Source organism: Euleptes europaea, chromosome 16 (assembly GCF_029931775.1).
Source record: "Euleptes europaea isolate rEulEur1 chromosome 16, rEulEur1.hap1, whole genome shotgun sequence".
Lineage (NCBI taxonomy): Eukaryota > Metazoa > Chordata > Lepidosauria > Squamata > Sphaerodactylidae > Euleptes > Euleptes europaea.
Genome location: NC_079327.1, coordinates 47,909,587 through 47,929,563, shown reverse-complemented (window position 1 = coordinate 47,929,563; position 19,977 = coordinate 47,909,587). Strand labels below are relative to the sequence as shown.

Here is a 19,977-nt window from a genome sequence, read left to right as displayed (position 1 = left end):
TAGTCAACAAAGTTCTAAAGTAATTCATGTATCACATGTAATATTATAAAGAACTATTTTGTAATAGTTTCCCATGTATTTAATTCTTAAAAGACAGTGGGGGCTTTTCATCCACATGGCAGGTAGGCCAAATATAGCCCACAGGCTGCACCCAGATTGCATTAAGTTTCCTTTCCTAAAGCTTCTCGGCACCCTTCAGAACAAGTAGCCTGCCTGCGAGCCCCGTGTGTGACTCTGCATATGACCCCAAGGGAGAAGCCGCAGCAGCTGCTGATAGCCTGTAGGTCACTGGCGAGTAGACATGGGGGCAAGAGCCAGCTACAAAGGAGTGTGTGTGGGTGTGTGCATGTGTGTTTACAAATGTTGCTGCTGATATACTATGCCATGATCTTTCCCCAGGCTACAGTTTTTGTAAATCCAAAATGGGGTAGCTGATGCACCACAAAGTCTCTGCTCAGCTTATTCAAAGCGTAATTTTTTTTCTTTGCAATTAACAAAACTTTAGTGCCACTACTTCCCCACTTGGAAATCTAAATATATAATTTCATGCCTAACCCTTTTTCAGTGCAGTTTCCAAATGAAGAAAAAATATATAAAATGTACCTATTCAGTTCACAAAAATATGCATCAGGGCTTGAATTACTATACAATTTCCTGGGCAGACAGCTTTCCCCCATGTAATCTGATTTGCTAGTTCCATACATGTGCTTCAGCCAAACAAAGGAAATTCAATTTTTTCCCTATGTTCCTGGAACATTTACCCAAGGTATCCAATATCATAGTTTGCTATCGTGCTGTCACAATCCAGAGTCCTAGAGCCACATTGGCAGCCAAAAGCGTGCTGCCAGCAAGCAAAATCAAAAAGCCTACAAGCTCCCTGTTTTGTTTTTCAACAATCAACGTGCTAACAGTAGCTTCCAGGAAAGAGTTTAGTATCCATTGACCATCCAAAGCGAAGCAGGGGACTGCATTAATTACAGCCAAGGCTCCCGAGAGTGAAATGAGATATCTAATTTAAATTAGTTAAGGGATGTGATACATACCTGTGAATTGTATTGTTAGATTCTGAAGCACTACTATAGAACACAGTATGGCCATAAAAAGCATGGTATATTTACAGCCAAAGCTATATACTATAGACATATCTAATGCATTTTACCCCACCCTTCTTCCAAAGAGTTCAAGGCAGTGAGAGCCCATGATTCTCTTTCCTTAATGTATTGTCACAACCATCCTGTGTGATTGGCAAGGCTAAGAAAATGCAACAGGCCCAAGGTCACCCAGAGAGCATCATGGATGAATAGGAATTTGAACCAGGGTCTCACAGACCCTAGTCCAACATGCAAATCATTATTCTGGTTCATATGACAAAACTTTAATATTGTGCTTTTTCAGAAAGCTTGGTGAATTTTATTAGATTTTGTTAGTTGTCAGTCATAAGTACTTGGGTTGCCAACTGCCTGGAAGAAAAAAATGTCCTGCCCTTTTTAATAGAGTCTTAAGAGAACAGAACTGCAGGACTCTTCTTATTGGTCCACCAACCTGTTTAGTTTCACATTCTGGTACAGCTTACTGTGGCTGAAAGGTGCAGGACTGTATCCTGCCTGTGGTTTCCTAGACCTTGAAGAGAAGAGTATACAACCTGAACAAATCCAAAACGTCTCAAAATTTCCTCCAAGATACCGACTGTGTATGCTCACAATTCATTCTGATGGACCCAGCGATCATACTGCATTATCAGGGATTCCGCCCCCCCCAACAGACAAGTCCTTAATCTGAACCAGTTTTTCTGGATATGTTCAGTTTCAGATTCAACTGATACTTTAAAAAGACAGTTCAGGTGCTGTTGCATTTGAAGAACAATACATTCTTGGCCTGATTTATTTTCCTACTCAGTTATTGCTTTTCATTCCTACATAGGGTTGCCAGCCTCCAGGTGGTGGCTGGAGATCTCCCGCTATTACGACTGATCTCCAGGCGACAGTGATCAGTTCACCTGGAGAAAATGGTTGCTTTGGAAGGTGGCCTCTGTGGCATTATAACCCCATTGAAGTCCCTCCCTTCCCCAAACCCTGCTCTCCTCAGGCTCCACCTCCAAAATCTCCAGGTAATTCCCAACCGAGCTGGCAACCCTACTCCTACAATGCCACATTCTAGAAGTAAATGTGTTAGTCTGCTTCAACCAAATCAGCTACTGCTTCTGCCACTGTTAATATGTTGTCCTTTAAAATGCCACAAGACAGTGTTATCTTAACTTGTACAGTTTTTCAGTATCCTATTTATTTAAACTTGGTTAAAGAAGACCAGCACTGATGATTCTGATAAACACCAGGAGGTAATAACATTCAGACACAAAACCATAAACCTGTAATTGATGAGTCGGTGGGGCAGAGAATTAAGATAATATTTAGGGGGGTGTATGTCATACTATTTTAATGCCATCATAAGAAAAAATGACAATATTAAATATCTAATTTCTTCTTAATAATGAATGCTAGTTTTTGTCTATTAAATTGTAGTGTTCTTCAGTATTTTCTTCAGTATCTTCACAATAAGGCATCTACTCTTGAGTTCTGGCAATGTCACATTTAAATTGAATAATCAATTAAAACTACAGGTGGGGCAATGGCCCAATGGTACAACATGTCCTTTGCATACAGAAGGTCTTAGGTTCAATCCCAATCATCTCCAGTTAAAAGGATCAGGCAGTAGGTGACATGAAAAGACCTAAGACTCTGCAAACGGACTATCAGAGGAGACCATGCTAACCTTTATACCCCTCCTTTCTCTGCAACAGGCACCCGAAGCAGCGTACATCATTCTCCTCTCCTCCATTTCACAACAACCATGTTAGCTACGTTAGAGAGAGAGTATGTGACAGACCCAATGTCATTCAACAAACTTCTATGTCAGAGTGGGGATCTGAACCTATTCAGACACTCTAACCACTACGCCACGCTCGATGGACCAATAGTCTGACTCTATATGTCAGTTTCATGTATTCAACTAACCATTTGCTGGTTGACAGCTTTAATGTAAAATGTGAAGATTCAACTGTTTCACAGCTGTGATTCTGGAGAAGAATAGGCTCTTGAACAAATTGTGTTCAGAGGTTCTTCTGTATATAAGAGCCATCCCACTCTGTAATCACTCGAAAAGACCACACAGACATAAAGGATACTTGCAAAAAGTTTCCATCATCACAGGCAGGTCCACGCTGAGAAAGCTGTGCCGAGGTACGAAACTGCTGAGGCTCACTTGGAAAAAAAATAAAAAATTGTAAGCTCTTTATAAAGCGAAATGCAGTTTGACAGAATGTAACACAGTTTGTTTATAATGAGCATCATGGCAAAGTAGGAATTATTATCCATTATATTTTCACGACAGTGGAGCATTATTGCACATATACGGTGAGGTCATCTTCCCCACTAATGCTCTCTTCTTTGTCTACGTAGTCATAATGGTCTCTGCTTTGTGAAAATATGACGATTAAACACATGATGAGCTTGTGGCCACTTCATAATGGAGCATCTGTCCTCTTTGAGAAGAGACAACACAGCTAAGAGTTTTATTTGAAGGACTATAGATGGAATTGTGAGAGAGGAGGGGCAGCAAACAAGAAGCTGATTCCATTCCAAGGGCTCCTTCCCTACTTATTGACAAGGAGTCTAAGAGCGTAATTTTAAAAAAATATTTATTTAAAACGTTTTTATGCTGCATTTCCACCTCACCAGGGTTTGCATAAAAACATTAAAACATTTGAACAATTAAAAACAACACTTAAAATTCTTAAAATAATTCAATAAGAAGATTAACAAACCATACCAGAACTAGGGAGCAGAGCCAATTACCGTTTTGGGGGGTATGCCAAACAAAACAAAAAAGTCTTCCCCCACTGGTGGAAGACACCTTTACAGGGAGACAGATGAAGCTCCCTGGGGAGAGAACTCCATAGTTTGGGTGACATGACCAAAAAGGCCCTTTCTTGGTGGGGGCAACCACAGCAAGGCCTCTGAAGATGACTGGAATGCACAGGTAGGTTCATATGGGAGAAGGCGGCCCTTAAGGTATGTTGGTTTGAGGCCTTTGAAGGTCAGTGCCAGCACCTGGAATTGAGCCCAGAAGAAAACTGGAAGCCAGTGTAGATGGAACAAGACTGGAGTGACCTACGACGCACTCCAGTCAACACTCTGGCCGCAGCACTCTGTACCAACTGCAGCTTCCGGACTTAAATATTTGATTTATAAAGAACCATATTTGGTTCCACAGTTGGCCATAGGTTGCAGTCTGTTAGTTTAAAATGTACTTTTTACGTGTTTAGGAAAATTTGCTAGAGAATCTGAGCTCAGGTCCTTGAGGAAAACTTTTTACCGAAACATCATTAGTCACATAGATTACAGGGAAGTGTTAAAAATAGGCATAGAATTAACAGCTGGAAGGTTTTTATATTTTTAAAAATTACCACTTAATTGCATCTTTTCAGCATTGTCTGCCCTAAGGTAGACTGTAGGTAACTATATAGCTAGATATAAAATATGTATCTGCTCCATGAAGGCTGTAATCCTGAAGGGGGGGGAAGCTCCTTAGGAGCCAGCGTGACCTTGCACCGACATAAGAGCCCATTTAATCCGTGATAAGGGGCGCTTACGCCATCACAGGTGACATCCATGCCAACACCAGGACACCACGCCACAGCTCGGGCGCAGGCGGTGCCTCCTGGCAGCATTCCAGTGGCGCAAATCCCCAAACAGCATCCTAGGAGACGTTCCGGGGGCATTCCTGAGGACGGAGCTACCTTTAGGCAGATTCCTAACCCCTTTTGCCCTGGGAATGCCCCTTCCCGCAGCGGCGTAGCGACAATACCTTTTTGGTGGTGTAGCCTTGATGTTTTCAATGGGGACATTTTCCTTCTTTTATATTTTAATTTACTTTTATTTTCTGTGCTGGGTTGCCTCTGTGGAGGCGGCATGGCTGCACTTAACTGCCCCCCGCTTCAGGAATGGGCTGCCCTTCTGAAATGTGCACTGGTAGAATTAGGTGCTTGTCCCTTTAAAAATCATAGCACTAGAAATATGGAAAGGAAACTATACAACTTCTATCTTTATTTTTTAAAGAGTCATGTAATTCTACACCCTGTCACGCTTGAAATGGTGACTCTTTATTTTATACTCCAGTTACGTAGATACCGAAGCACAAAAAGCCAAGTGAGATTCTGTCCTTGTGCTTTATGAAGCCCCACTATATTGCCACTGCTTGAGGGAGAGAAGAGAGCTGATAGCGCATGTGGGTTTCAAGTGAGCATTTGGATTTAGACAGACTGTACTGATGTTAAGTATCAGGGCCGAGGCTTTGGGTCAGGAAACTGTGAGAGGAAAAGTTTTAAAAAAGGCATTAAATGCTTCTTGCCACAGGATGTGATCTTAGCATCCCCCCCTCCCCAGCAGCTGCTTTGCCTTTTATTTCAAGGCCATGTAAAATCCCTCTCATGGATCTCCCACTTCATATGAAATCTGGCTTTCAGGACCAAATTAGATGGGGCAGGGTTATCCAAGTGTGTCCAAGTCTAAAAAGGAAAAACAAAGAACACAAGAAAGCAGAGCTAAACAAAGCACATCACTGTGCCCTGCTGCTTTCTGCGCTTCTCTTCTATCCCAGTTCTTATACCAGTACTAAGCCCGGCCAGAAGAAAACGGCTGAAAATAACTGCTCGCAGGAAGGTAAGGGAGGGAAGGGCAGGGTTTGGCTCCTCTTGCCCATACATATTTTAAAAAAACTAGGCACCTTTTCCCCACTTTAGACATCTGTACGCTTTCATCCTCCTATCATATCTAGTTTGATACTTAGAGAGCAAGTTCAAGGACCATCCACAACCTAGTAAAGATGTTGGGGCACTGGGGAGGCAGCCGAAGTAAGAAAGCTCGACAACAAACATTCCAAGACCATCCCATTAACAGAACCAACTTTTGTTAAAATCTTCCCCAAATCAAACATACCTGTATACTGTAGATGGAGCGGGTGCCCTACAAACAGCATATCAATCTGAGGAGAGTGTTTCACCCGGATGAGTCTGGTTTGATTTTCCAAAGACGGAGTCACACACAAGCTCGGAACGAAGTCCTTCTGGCAATCTGTATTAGTACGGCAGAGCTGACTGGCTTCAATAGTTTTCCGAGCTGGCAGACAAGTATACTAGAAATGAAATTATAAGTAAATATTGAGCTATGCTGAGAACACCCACTAGCATGCAATGTGAAAGCAGAAAGCTGCACTTCATCAAGTTAGCTGGAGAATGGGAAAGGCCAAGTCTGTCCAATTCTGTTGTTAAGGGAAAGATTCAAATAAATATGCAAATATAGGGGTATGATTGCTCAAGGACTACCACAGAGAAGGATCACCACAGCTACATGGAAATACAGCTACAGACTACTAACTAGTAATGCATCCCAATGTGTGGTTGTGGGATTCTCCCACTGTCAGCCACAGCAGGTACAACTGTCCCTTGCGCTCCTGGAGCTTCATCCACCATAGCGGCTTCCATTTACACATACAGGGGAAAGATGACAGCAACAGACAATGGTACTTGTTTTGTGTCAGTTTGCACCAACTAAGCATTTATAAAACACACTCTCTCTTCATAATGCTTCTGGTCCTTGAGCTGTTAAGCAATCATAAGGTGCCGTGTGCTTGAAAGTGAATTGCTACACATACCCACATGCTTTCCAATTATTTTTAATGCAGGGCTATTCAATATAAATAAACATTAGGGAGAACATTCTTTGTAAGAGCTGGGGGGAAGGGTGGAGGTGAACATAGCTGGAATGTAGAGAGCTTTCTGGCTCAGCCAAGTACTTAAAGTCTACCACGTATCATCTCACTTATTTGGCTGGGTAAAAAATAAGAGCACTTTTAATTGTCTTAAATTTACTTTCCACATCTCTATCTACTATTCAGACCTGGTTTTACTGACATCCTATTCTGTCCAACAAGCTTAATTTATGGGGATCATTGAAGCAATCGCCTTGTTCAGTGAACAAAACTAAGACTTTGATCTTGTGTGCCTCCAACAGCAGCTAAGGGTCAAACTACTTGTTAGGCTTTGTAACAAGTTAGGCCGGGGTTCCCTGGACCAGCCTTGCTTTCCCTGCAGCCACACAGCATCTGTGGGGAGTGGCATTTCAAAGGTCCCAATGCATCTCAGGACCATGAAGTGGGAGGGGAGTCTCCTGCCTTACCCCATGCTATTTTGCCCCCAAGGCAAAACAGCCCCGTGGGCAAATATTCCTCTGGGGCTGTTTTGGTTTGGGCAAATGGCAGGGAGAGGGGGAGACAGGAACCCTTCCTCTCCCAACACAGCTATGTGGCTGCAGGGAAAGCAAGCCAGGTCCAGGTATCCTGGGCCCGAGTTATTACAAAGCCTATTGTGTAGTTTGGCCCCAATTTAATGTAATTATTTAATTAAATCCTTTCAGTTTTACAGACTGCACCGCAACAGTAGTTGTGTGAACTATCAGGTTAATATTTCAAATTTATTCTTGATATCTGAAAATGATGTTTTAAATGAACGTAGTATAAGCTAAGCACATCTGCACTGCACAAATCAGTATCCATAAGCAACTTACCAGGTGGCTCTCCAAATTATTACTATATGAAAAGCAGACATCTGTGAGGCTATTGTTGCTACAGCATTCAATTGTTCCATCAAGTCTCCTAAAACCTAAAGGAGAAATGCAACTCATTAAATTTTCAGAAATCACAGCTTGCTGGATTTCTTTTCCTCAAGTAAAGCAATGCAGGAATACAGCCTACACCCAACTGTTACAAGAAAGTCCCCAAGGACAGCTTGACAGAACTGGAATATTGATGCTGTAAGAGGACAACCAGATTGGAGTCATCTATTACATCCTGGAATATAATCTTCAAATAACTGCAAAAGTATAATCAGCAATAACATTCACCCTGAAAAAACAATACCTCTAGATGGGAAGCTTAACTGTTGCAGAACTGTTGCCTTTATGCAATAGCCAGTTTGTGGCTTCCGAGAAATCTCTCCCAGGCAGGAATTCCAGTCCTCCACACTATGAACTGAACACTCCTGCAGAGCAGTGACAAGATCGCCTACAAACAGGCCTCTGGGTCCATTAGCCGGAGAGTCCTAAAAAAAACAAGCAAGTATGAGCTGAGAAGCTTGCACGTAAACATCCAATCATCAATAGCCACTGAATGTCTCTCCTGAACTCATTCTTTCTGTATGTACAGGAAGAAGTTAGCATTATGCTGCTAGTAATTTATTTATCTCATCTTGCTCGCCCAGTGGGAACTCAAAGCAGCTTACATCATTCTCCTGTTCTCTACCAAGAGTATGTCACCCTGCAAACTTCCCTAGCAGAGTTGGGATTCAAACCTGGGGTTCCCAGATCCTAGTCCAACACTCTAACCACTTTACCATACTTTCTTTAACATTCAGGAAGGAGAAAATAAAATCAGTGGCATGTCATAGTCCTTATATCAAACTTGGAAGTGACACAGTTCTAACAGAAAACAGCACAACTTAGATTGGACAGCCAAGTAATTTAAAGCTGGTAAGACAGAAAGAAAAGCAAAAAGGTTCTATAAAACATGGAGCATGTCATAACCATTTGTCCACAGTCATAACCACAACCAGTTGTAGTATCATGCCCTTTCTAACTGACAAGGAAATCTGGCAAATTTAACAGTTAGTATTTTCCCGTCCCACAGCTCCATGTCTATTACCTGCAAGGCAGCCTCCCAGCATTTTCAACACAGAGCTGACAACCTGCTTCATAAACCAGATTTCCTAGACTGTATGATTAGAAGAGAATGGCTGAAATGGGGAACAAGTCCCATAGAACAGAATGGGAGTGAGAAGTGAGAGTTTGCAGAGTCTGCCTCTTCAGGTTACCAGATGGTTTTGTCCCTCGTTGGTCTTACCTCTGTGACTTCAGTAACAAGGGCCCCTGAACCAGTATAATATAATGGAAAAAGAAGAGCTGGCAGTATGAAAAGAACCACAAGACTTGCAACTCCAAGCACAAAGTTATGCCAGACTCCTACAAAGAAAGAAAAATAAAATATTGACCATCTACAGAACATACATCATGCTGAAACAAACAAAACAGAATCTTATTTAATATAATAAGGCCAACTTTTCAACTTACTATGCTAACCTTAAGACGAATCATCATTAGAAGCTCTGCTTCGTGCCAATATAAATTTTGTCTCAACCATTCAAAGATTCAAACGTCAAACATTATTATAGCTGTATTTTGGACGACTACTGTGAAAATATGGAGCAGCTCTTTGTAAAGAAGATATAAAGCAGAGCGCAAGAATAAATAAATGAGAACTAATCTGATTGATAGCCTAGAGGGGTCAACATGAATATTACAAAATAAGTTATGAAATTTGAGATGAAAGATAACATTTGAATGAATACTGAATACAGCTCTCTCAATTACCTTCAGAAAAGGATTATATGACCCACAACACGCCAAGAGAAACACATGTTCAAGGAGTGAACTAATATTGAGGATTAACAATAAAAACTTCATCATTTTTTGTGCTACTGGAGCAACTGTTTCCACACACAGAACCAGTCCAGGTGGTGTAGTGGTCAGAGTGTCAAATTAGGACCTGGAAGATCCAGCGGTGGTACTCATTGGATGCCCTGGATGGGGTAAAACTGTTCTTTGCAGATCAGTCAAAGAATAAGGGGATGTTTTTGAACCCAGCTGTGTTATTAGAGAAGCAGACTAATGCTGTTCCTAAAGGTGCCTTTTATCAATTAAAACTTCTTTCTCAAGCTCTCAGGCCCTCCTGACTCAGCAAATCTGGTCATGGTTTGACTACATTAATGTACTTTACCAGTGTATTTATTTGGGCATTTCTATGCCACTTTTCTCCTGAGGGACTCAAAGTGGCTTCAGAAATGTCCAGTCAAATTAAACAATATAATGTAAATAATCAAAAACAAACATAAATACATCCTGGTACAGTCCTGTTCTGTGGCTATTGTAGGCCCCTAGCCTATGAGTCATGGGCTAAGAGACAAGAGTCATCCTGCTGGCCATACCTACAGTCAGAAAGGAGACAAAAACACAGGTGAAATGTGTGACTGGTGAGACGTTTCTCCAACAACTTGCTTTCCTTGCTTGTCTCTTAAAGCCAATTTGGAAACATCAACTTCTGCAAAAAAAGCACATTACGCCTGTGTTGAAGCAACTCATTGGTTGCCTAAATTTTAATGTGAGCATTTAAAGAGCTGTTTCCCCCCCCTGTGAAGCCCTTCACAACCCTGGATCTATACATCGTTCTCTACATGAAACAGTGCCATAATTATGTCTGCCTAACTGATGCTTGAAATCCCTTCACCGAAGGCTGAGAGATGTTGCTGCCAGAACCTGGGCTGCCTTCTTGGCGGTGCCAGTTTTATAGAATGGTCTTCCATAGGAGATGAGAGCAGCTCCTTCGCTGTTTGTTTCTTGAAGGAGGTCCTTATTCTCTAGTGCTTTTCAGGGACTATAACACAGTAACGTTCTATAATGATCTATAATATTAACAAGACCTTTTACTGTCAGATTTGGTCTGTAACAACTAAACATTCATAAACATAAAAAACAAATTATGTTCTAACATAATAACCTGAACTTACTTACCTGCACAAAATATTCTTAGCTGCTGGACTGGAGAAATAAGTTGCAAGTGTGTGGTGAAGAGATCAACAAATGCCCCAGGATAAACAATAAATATAAAAATCCCAAAGCCGTTAAATCGAACTTGCTCTCTAAAATAAAAGAATAAAAAATAATTCAATATAATACAATTTTAATAATTTAAACAGAAACCTGAGTGTATTAGTACACTGCACAGTCCATTTTACTATTACAAACAGACTGTATTAGGGTGAAAATATAACAAACACCCCTTCATTTACAGTTGTGTTTAAGGGGGGGAAATACCTCGTTTATATGCTGCTGGTACATGAAACAGATATTAAAGAAGCATGTTCAGATGATGTGCTTCCATTTGATATAGGCCAACTTTCAAACTTCAGCCCAAATTCACACTAAGCCTGAGCATTGTGTCTGGAAATTTTGATGTGTTGGCACATGATTGGTCAGTCGACCGTATTAATAAACTTGACTTGACACTAAGCCTGAACATAAAGAAGGTTCCTCCTGCCATCTCTCACACAAAGCCTAAGGAAATGCTGGCTTAAGTTCTACTTCCAATTTAAAGAAATCCTTAAATCTAGGCAGTGACACATACACAATAGTACTGCGAGAAAGGTTCGAGAGAACACTGGGATCTGAACAGAGTTGACAGCAAGAAATAAAGTTTAATATGGGGAATAATACTAATATCTGGTCAGGAAAATCAAATCTCAATCAGTCAAACTAATATTAAGCACTCACCCAATACAAAAAGCACATGTAGAGCCAGTCACTCAATAATTATAAATATTATGCAAGTTTCTCGACTTAGGAGAAGAGGCAAGAGACCACAGAAACACAGAATTAAAGCAAAACACTTCCAATTTCTGATATTCCAAACAGACGTCCAGTCCCAAGGCCAAGAACCAAGCATCCAAAAAAAAGGAAAAGAAGCAGGACCACATCTCGTTGTAGTCAAACGGGAAGCTATACAACTTATGTGGTGTGGAGCTTGCAGGAGCATATATATATAGGAACACGCAAGGAAATGTTTCAGAGTATACCTTGGAAGCAGAATCTGGCACCCATACAAGCAGCAGTCCATCAAAACCAAATATCTTTTACTTTGTAGTCATGGAAAAGAGGGGCAGGGGGCTAGCTGGGGGTTCAGGGATGTAATCTGACTGGACAAGGGGGAAGAAGGGATGGTCCAAGATTCTGAGAACATTTCCAAGTACAATAATAAAGAGGACGTTTCCAGTGGGAAGGAAGTATGTTCGGAGCCACACACATCGTACCCCAGTGTTGAGGATCCTATTTCTTGGACCATACTGAAAGAGCTTCCGGACTTGGGGGCGTCTCACTAAGCTAAGCAACATTTTCCCGATTGTTAACCCACACATTTACCCAAATAGTTGCTGTTTACAAATCCTTCTACAAGCATAGTTTTAGAATTAAACCCTAAGGAAGTTTATTTTTATTTTAACATGGTGCGAATTACTTTTCCAGTTCATGAACTATGACCTTACATTGTTATGTGCAGCACAATTACTTACCAGCAAATCGATTAACAAGTTAATGACAATCGAAGTTTCTGTTAACAGTTGATGTATAAAGGGACTAATTACTATTTAGAAAGCTACTGTTAGAGGCAACAGACCCTAAACTGACAGGACTGGAGGGTTCAGCACAACTCCCAGCAAGCCTTTGATTGTGGGCAAAGGACTACGTGCATGAGGCAAAGAGACTGACAATGGACCTATTTCCTACCCCCCAAAGTAGATGGAAGAAATGTCCTACAGGAGAACCAAAGAGAGATTGGGCAGGGAAAAGAGGGGGATGTGAAGAAAGAAGGGAGGAACACTTAACGGAGGCAAGATACAAGGGAAGGCAGAAGCAGCAGTAGCCTGCTGGGGGACCTGCATTGTGAAACAGGGCTGACAACAACCATTGAAGGGAGAAAAGGAAAGAATAGGATATATTAGCAATCGTGTGACTTCAAGAGTAGAGAGCACAAAGGGCAGAACAAACAGGAAACAGAACTGGGAGAAGCAGCCACTGCCCGGATTCACAATAGGTGCAGAAAGGTAAAAATGGACACACAACAGCGGGTCTCTGTTTTACTTGTCAATCAAATTTATTTATAAGACATCCAGACAATATTTCAATAAAGTTTCCTAAATGTTGCCTTCTGAGGAAAAATGCTTTCAGGGTTGATAAAAGAACTAACGTTATCTGTAATGAAGACTTGCTGCTACAGCTTTCCGCACACACATACTTTTTTTAAAAGTATGTGCGTAACCACAATCTAAAAATTCCACCACAAAATTCTGCTTCACTTTCTGTGAACCCGAGGTTTGGATCCAGACTAAACTGTAAATTTCTACCAATTCTTCTTTCCTACTGCAACCCTGCCCAGACCTGAATGCCCCAAGCTAGCCTGATCTCGTCAGATCTCAGATACTAAGCAGGGTAGGTCCTGGTTAGTACTTGGATGGGAGACCACCAAGGAAGTCCAGAGTCGTGACACAAAGGCAGGCAATGGCAAACCACCTCTGAACGTCTCTTGCCTTGAAAACCGTACAGGGTCGCCATAAGTCGGTTGCAACCTGACAGCACTTTTCACCACCGTAGCAGCCCCACCACCACCAGGAGCAGAATTTTGTGATGATCAGTGGTAAGAGAGAGGCAGGAAAAAACAATTTCACCGTTGGAGAATTTAGTCTGGATCCAACCCATGAAAAAGTATTCCCATGTACCAACGGTTGCCATGGCAGCCTTCTGCAAGGTTTCTGTCAGACTGTAGTACTTCGTTGCGTTTCTTTCATAAGGAACTTCTTAAAAGTTTTATTAAGAAAGCCAGCGAGTTCAGTAAGTCCATAGAAACATAAGGCTAGAATATAGACATGAGGAAATACCGGTACATTTATAGGGTACCTACAATAGGATTGATTAGGTTCAGGGCATGATACAAAAGGACGAGGTGCGGCAGAGTTGTCTTGATGGCTCAGATACAAGGAAACAATACGGAAGGTAACTGCCGGTAACTACTCATTGGGAAACCCATTCATGAAACTAATGCGTGAAATAGCTAGGTGATTTCCAGGGCTCCCAGGCATTGTTCCGCGGGACCTGGTAACACACTAACGATTAGCCGGGCAGGTCTCCATTGAGGTGGAGATGCCGGGGGGGGGGAGGGGCAGAGGCAGAAAGCCAGAAAGCCTTAGCTGACATTTCACCTCCCAAAAGACACCTCCCCCCGATCTCTTGGTTTGGTGGGGTAATTACAGTAGAATTCAGCTAACAGGGTGGGGGCGTTCATGTGTACAGCAGACACCCATTCGTCATGGCTAGAGTTCAGGTGTTTCCAGTGTACAAGGTATTCCAGCTGGCCCCTCCGTGCCCTGGAATCTAATACCTTGGGAGATTTCGAAGTGCTGTTCCCCTTAAACCATAATTGGGTTTGCCGCAGCGAGTTCAGGGTGCCATTCGGGGGCCGGTACAAAGGGTTTCAACAAGCTCACGTGGAATACTGGGTGTACCCCCTGTAAGGTTTTAGGAAGGTCCAACTCTACGGTGACCTCATTGATAACCCGGGAGATTGGGAACGGTCCCACATACTTTTGACACAGTTTCTTACACGGACGTAAGGACCTGAGATTTTTTGTGGAGAGATATACCTTTCCCCCAACCTTAAGGTCCCATTGGGGCAACCTGTGTTTATCCTCTTGCGCCTTGTACTTTTCTTTTGCCTGCTCCAAATGCTTCACTAACCAGGGCCAAGTATTCCTTACTGTGTTAGCCCACACTGATACTTCCGGGGGATCCCCTCCCGGCAGGGAGGGACAGCTCCCAAGGGATCGAATTCCATTCTGTAAACTGCCTTGAAGGGGCTCAAGCCTGTAGCTGAGTGTACTGAATTGTTGTAAGCATACTCAGCCAGCGGTAGCAGGTCGACCCAATTGTCCTGGTGGTAATTTATGAAACAACGCAAGTAACATTCCACCACTGCGTTAACCCTTTCCGTCTGACCATCAGTCTGCGGGTGATAGGCCGACTATAAACCCTGTTGCACACCTACCAGTCCTAAGAACGCTTTCCAAAATTTAGATACGAACATGGACCCCGTCGCTCACGATCTTCCGAGGAAAACCGTGGCAAGGCTACCTTGGCAAAGTTCGGGATGAAATTGCGGTAAAAATTAGCGAACCCCAAGAACTGCTGGACTTGCTTGCGAGTCCTGGGGGGTTCCCATTCATGGACTGCCCGAACCTTCTCGGGGTCCATGATCAAACCTTTGGGGGACACAACATACCTGAGAAAAGACAGTTGGTCCTGATTGAAAGCACATTTCGTAAGTTTGGCATACAAATGGTGCTCTCGCAAGCGGCGCAAGACCTCCCTCACCAACTCCCGGTGTTCTTCCAGGTCCCTGGAGTAGATCAGGATGTCATCAAGATAAACGATCACCCCCTTAAACAGTAGGTCATGCAAGATCTCATTGATTAGTTGCATGAAGCACAACGGAGCCCCCGACAATTCGAATGGCATGACCATGAATTCGAACAACCCATAGCAACAAAAAGCCATTTTTGCCTCATCCCCCTCCTTAATCCGAACCCAGTAGTAAGCTTCCGCCAGGTCAAGTTTAGAGAACACCCTGCCCTCCTGGAGTTGACTTAGGAGGTCCGGGCTGAGAGGAATAGGGTAAGCATTAGTTTCAGTAATAGCATTAAGCCCCCAATAGTCCACACACAATCTGAGGTCCGAGGTCCCCTTCTTCTTTACAAAGAAGCAGGGCGACGGAAACACAGCCTTGGACGACCGTATGAACCCCCGGGCCAAGTTCTTATCGAGGAACTCCCGCAGTAAAGTTTTTCCCTGGGGGCTCATGGGGTAGACCCGGGCTTTGGACGGCTTAATGTCTTTAGTCAGCTCGATAGCACAGTCCGTCGTGTGGTGAGGGGGCAGCAAATCACAGTCTTTCCCCTCGAACACATCCGCAAAGTCCCTATATTCAGGGGGCAGTGTGGTAGCCTCTACAGCAGCGGCATCCCCCCCATCTCCCCTGGGCATGTCCTCCCTGCTGTGCCGTTCGTACTGGGGGGATCCATCACCACCCATCGCTGTACCCAGTCGATGCTAGGGTTGTGTCCCGCGAGCCAGTTACTACCAAGAACCACTGGGTAAGAGATCCGAGGAGCCACCGTGAAATGGATCTGTTCCCAGTGGTCTCCCACCCCCAACAACACTGGGTGGGAACGCAAATGGATGGGCCCCCCTGCAGGTAACTCCCATCCATTTGGTGGACATGCAGAGGGTGGTCTAGTTCCTGAGTCTCGACCTGCAGGTGGTTTATCACCTCCTGATCTATCAAAGTCCAAGAGCAACCAGAGTCCAAAATCGCCATGACAGCAACGGGATCCCCACCCCGGGGGTTCCGCAATACAACGGGCAGCAGGAGGGTATCTCCCTGGTCACTCACCCTGTTCGGGACCGGATTGGTGTCCTTTGAGGTAGCCTTCCGTGCCGGTTCTTTCACAGAAGGCCCTCCCTGTTTTTTGCCGGCAACGAGTCTCTGGAGCAGCAGCGATGGTCGTGATCGCACGAAGCAGGCGCTGGTTCTGCGTGCAGAGCAGCCGTCGCGCGTCGGCTGGTCGTCCCCTCCGCTCTCCTCTGGTCCAGGATTCGAGTAGGGGTAGTGCCACGTCCCTGGGTTGCTCGAGAGCCGGACGAGTCCATCAATCCACTGGGGCAGTTTGCTGCAAAGTGGCCCATCTTGCCGCAGTTTAGACAGGCTCCCTCCTTAAAGCGGCGCACTCTCTCCTCGGAGATTCCACAGCGGTTCCTCCAATCCCGCCGAGGTTCAGCCGCGGCGACCCCCTTGGAGGGACCTCGGGAGGACTCTTTAGCTGGGCAGTCTTTTGAGAAATGGAGCGTCTGCTTCCGGTTCTCTACCTGGGCCGCTAGTCTCATCCATTCGTCAACTGTCTCTGGGTCTCCTAGGGTTAAGCAGCCGTCCAGCACTTCCCAACGCAATCCTTCGCGGAAGTGTTGGACCTTGGTGGCTTCGCTCCACTCCCGGATCTTGCAAGATAGGGACTGGAATTCCTGGGCATACTCCATGACAGAGCGGGTCCCTTGCTTCAATCTGCACATAGCAATCTTGGCCCTCTCCCCACTATGAGGGTCCTCAAAACGGCGTTGCAAGGCAGACATAAACGCATCCAAGGACCTCAGGATCCTGGGCTCAGTCTCTGTCGCTGTCACTGCCCATTCCACCGCCTCCTTTTCTAGCAAGCTGATCACATACCGGACCCGGGCTTCCTCCGAAGGGAAAGTTTCTCCTTGATCCGTCATGAAGCCGGACAGCTGGAGCACGAAGTGGGGCAACTGGGCACTGGATCCGTCGAACGAGACCTTCAGGTCCCGGGTTGCAGGTCGCCTGGGTGGTGGCGTCCCTGTGCCGACGGGTGGTTCCACAGCGGTTCGCGGATTGAAATCTCTCACCGCCCCTAATACTGCCGTCATGTCCCTCTGTAGAGCTCTCAGCTGCGACTGGAGATCCCGGTTCTGTAGAGACAGTGCCTGATTCTATTCATGCAGCAGGACTACTTCCCAGGTACCGGGGGCTGGGGTGACCGGTGTGCGGATGGTCGGGGATTCGTTAAACCGTTCAATCGCAATCCCCTGCCGGCTCCGCTCCTCACCCTCTCCGTACATGGCGGTAAGTGGTCCTCTGTAAAAACTGTCAAAGTCTGGTGCTGTCGCCGGCCGTCGGTTGACCCTCCCGGCGGCCCCGGCGGCCCCAGTCCTGTATCGCAGCTCGGCTTGCGTAGGCAAGGAGGTCCACGCCGGCCTCGCAGGGAAACCGCCAAACTTGGACGGGTGTCGTCCCGGAGTTGCTTCTCCCCGACTCTCTCCAGCGAAGGGAGTTGCCCCCTGCCAGTAACTCTGGCGGAGGTCTTCATCCACGAGAAATGGATTTGTGGATCGTGCGGACATCCTATTCTAAATTACAACTTCACAGAAAGTAAAAAAGAAGAGGTGATTCTAGCCTACTGTCAGATTGCAGTACTTTGCTGCATTTCTTTCATAAGGAACTTCACTCCAGACGTAGTCGCGAGTTTAAAAGTTTTATTAAGAAAGCCAGCGAGTTCAGTAAGTAAATAGAAACATAAGGCTAGAATACAGACATGAGGAAATACCGGTACATTTATAGGGTACATACAATAGGATTGATTAGGTTCAGGGCATGATACAAAAGGACGAGGTGCGGCAGAGTTGTCTTGATGACTCAGATACAAGGAAACAATACGGAAGGTAACTGCCGGTAACTACTCATTGGGAAACCCATTCATGAAACTAATGCGTGAAATAGCTAGGTGATTTCCAGGGCTCCCAGGCATTGTTCTGCAGGACCTGGTAACACACTAACGATTAGCCGGGCAGGTCTCCATTGAGGTGGAGATGCCGGGGGGGAGGAGGGGCAGAGGCAGAAAGCCAGAAAGCCTTAGCTGACAGTTTCCTTCAGACACTTAGGAAAGGCAATTATTTCTAACTAGCAGTGCTCTGACAACATATTTGCAGGGGGTTCTGAATGCAAAAGCCAGAAAGAGTTAAGCCTGAACACTGGGGAAAAACACAAAAACAACTCAGATTCCTAAAGTCTGAAAATTGCTAGTGTGAATTACAAGCAACTGATGCAGCTAGTTTATAATTGTGTGTCTCACTATCTAATTTCTCCTTCTCACCCCTTGCTAAAATTCATTTTTTAGAAGTAAGCTCTCCATATAAACCCATAGGCTATCATATTCACCTGTAACCAAATCCTTTGGCACATAAATCATTCTTGGCATGTAGCAAGAAAATAGCGGAGTACATTACCGAATAGCTGCCACCCCATGGCCAACTTCATGTATGACACCACTGATAAGAATTGCTGTGAAGAAGTAGGACAGCTGACTGATAGGAAGATTTACGCCAGGCACCTGGTTCCAAAAAACAGGACAACAAACAAGATGCAGGGTAACAAGTACTGCAAAAGCAGGGCCCCTCTGAAAAAGAAGCCATTTTGCAAATGACAATATTCTTATACAGATATAATTTCCAAATACAAAATGTACATTTCCCAGCACACCATGTATATTTCACAGTGTTATGTACACAACAGGAAACCAGAGACAAGAGGGCTTCCCAAGGAGATCTGCAAACTTTCAGGAATGCTTGAACTTTACTTTAAAAATAATAGTCTGACAAAAGAACCGGGGGGGGGGGTTTGTTTTGTTTTTTTGGCAAGGGCCAAATAATGGTATATCAAATTTTATCCACCGTTAGATCTAGACATTCGCTATCTAACAGCATTGAGACTAACAGCATCACTGCTGTGTTATACCAAAGAGAAATTTAAGCTGTCAAAGTAGTCTTGGAACCTTAGCCCTGAAACCAGCTCTTTCAAATGCTATACTTGCTGAATCAAACGGTGGAATTACAGGAACTCTAGTCTTCTCAGTTACTGAGTTTCCCAGAAGCACTGAAAGCTGGCACCTTGAATGGAGAGCACTTCTTGGTAATGAACAGTTAGTATCTATTCAAGAATTAGCCAAAGCTCTATGAAATGGCCTGATAACAGTAAAGAGAGTCATCTCAATATGCTGTTTCTCCCAGACAAGAGCAGCTGATCAACCTCAGGATCTTTTTTATCTTGCCCATAGCATGTGGCTTTGCTCACTTCCATATACTAAGCTTGTGGAAAGCAACAATCTAGTCCAATCAGGAGGAGCATTTGTGCAGGCAGCTTTTCCCTCCCTTTCAGGCAATAAATATTCCGCAAACAACTGATGCAGGTCCATACAGGCAGGTGGGCAACAGCAAATTGTGAACTAGCAACCTCTGAGGACCTGTGTGAAAGACCAGCTAAAGTTGTTGGACTAGTTTAGTAAAACTGGTTCTTCAGGCAGAAAGATATGTTTTCTGGGCACCTTGTAGATTTCTTTTCTCTTCACCCCATCGTTACATTTGTATCCCATCCTTCCAAGGAGCATAGCATCATATATACCCCATTTTAGCCTCACAACAGCCTTGCAAAGTAGGCTAAGAAATGGTAGCTGGTTCAAGGTTGCCCATTCACTCCGCCACATCACATATGGGCTACCCCATAATTCAGAACTGCAAAAAAGGGAACAACTGGACTGATTGCTTTGGTTAGCAAGTAATCGATTTATGAGCAGGCTCCGTCAGCTTTTCCAACCACTCCTTCTTTGGAATTATATTTTTCTTCAAATTTTGGGCAAGTATTAACCTTGCT

General features: G+C 44.2%; 1 protein-coding gene across 1 annotated transcript in view; it reads right to left on the bottom strand.

Moving 5' to 3' along the window:
- Window positions 1-786: 786 nt before the first annotated feature.
- Window positions 787-19,977, bottom strand: part of MBTPS2 (membrane bound transcription factor peptidase, site 2) — a 32,110-nt gene continuing 12,919 nt past the window's right edge. Inside the window, exons 4-11 of the mRNA XM_056861969.1 lie at window positions 18,558-18,661; window positions 10,674-10,801; window positions 8,950-9,068; window positions 7,972-8,152; window positions 7,620-7,714; window positions 5,994-6,189; window positions 3,182-3,257; window positions 787-1,009 (exon numbers count right to left, since the gene is read on the bottom strand). Of these exons, the coding sequence (XP_056717947.1) occupies window positions 787-1,009; window positions 3,182-3,257; window positions 5,994-6,189; window positions 7,620-7,714; window positions 7,972-8,152; window positions 8,950-9,068; window positions 10,674-10,801; window positions 18,558-18,661 (1,122 nt within the window). The remainder of the gene's footprint in view (window positions 1,010-3,181; window positions 3,258-5,993; window positions 6,190-7,619; window positions 7,715-7,971; window positions 8,153-8,949; window positions 9,069-10,673; window positions 10,802-18,557; window positions 18,662-19,977) is intronic.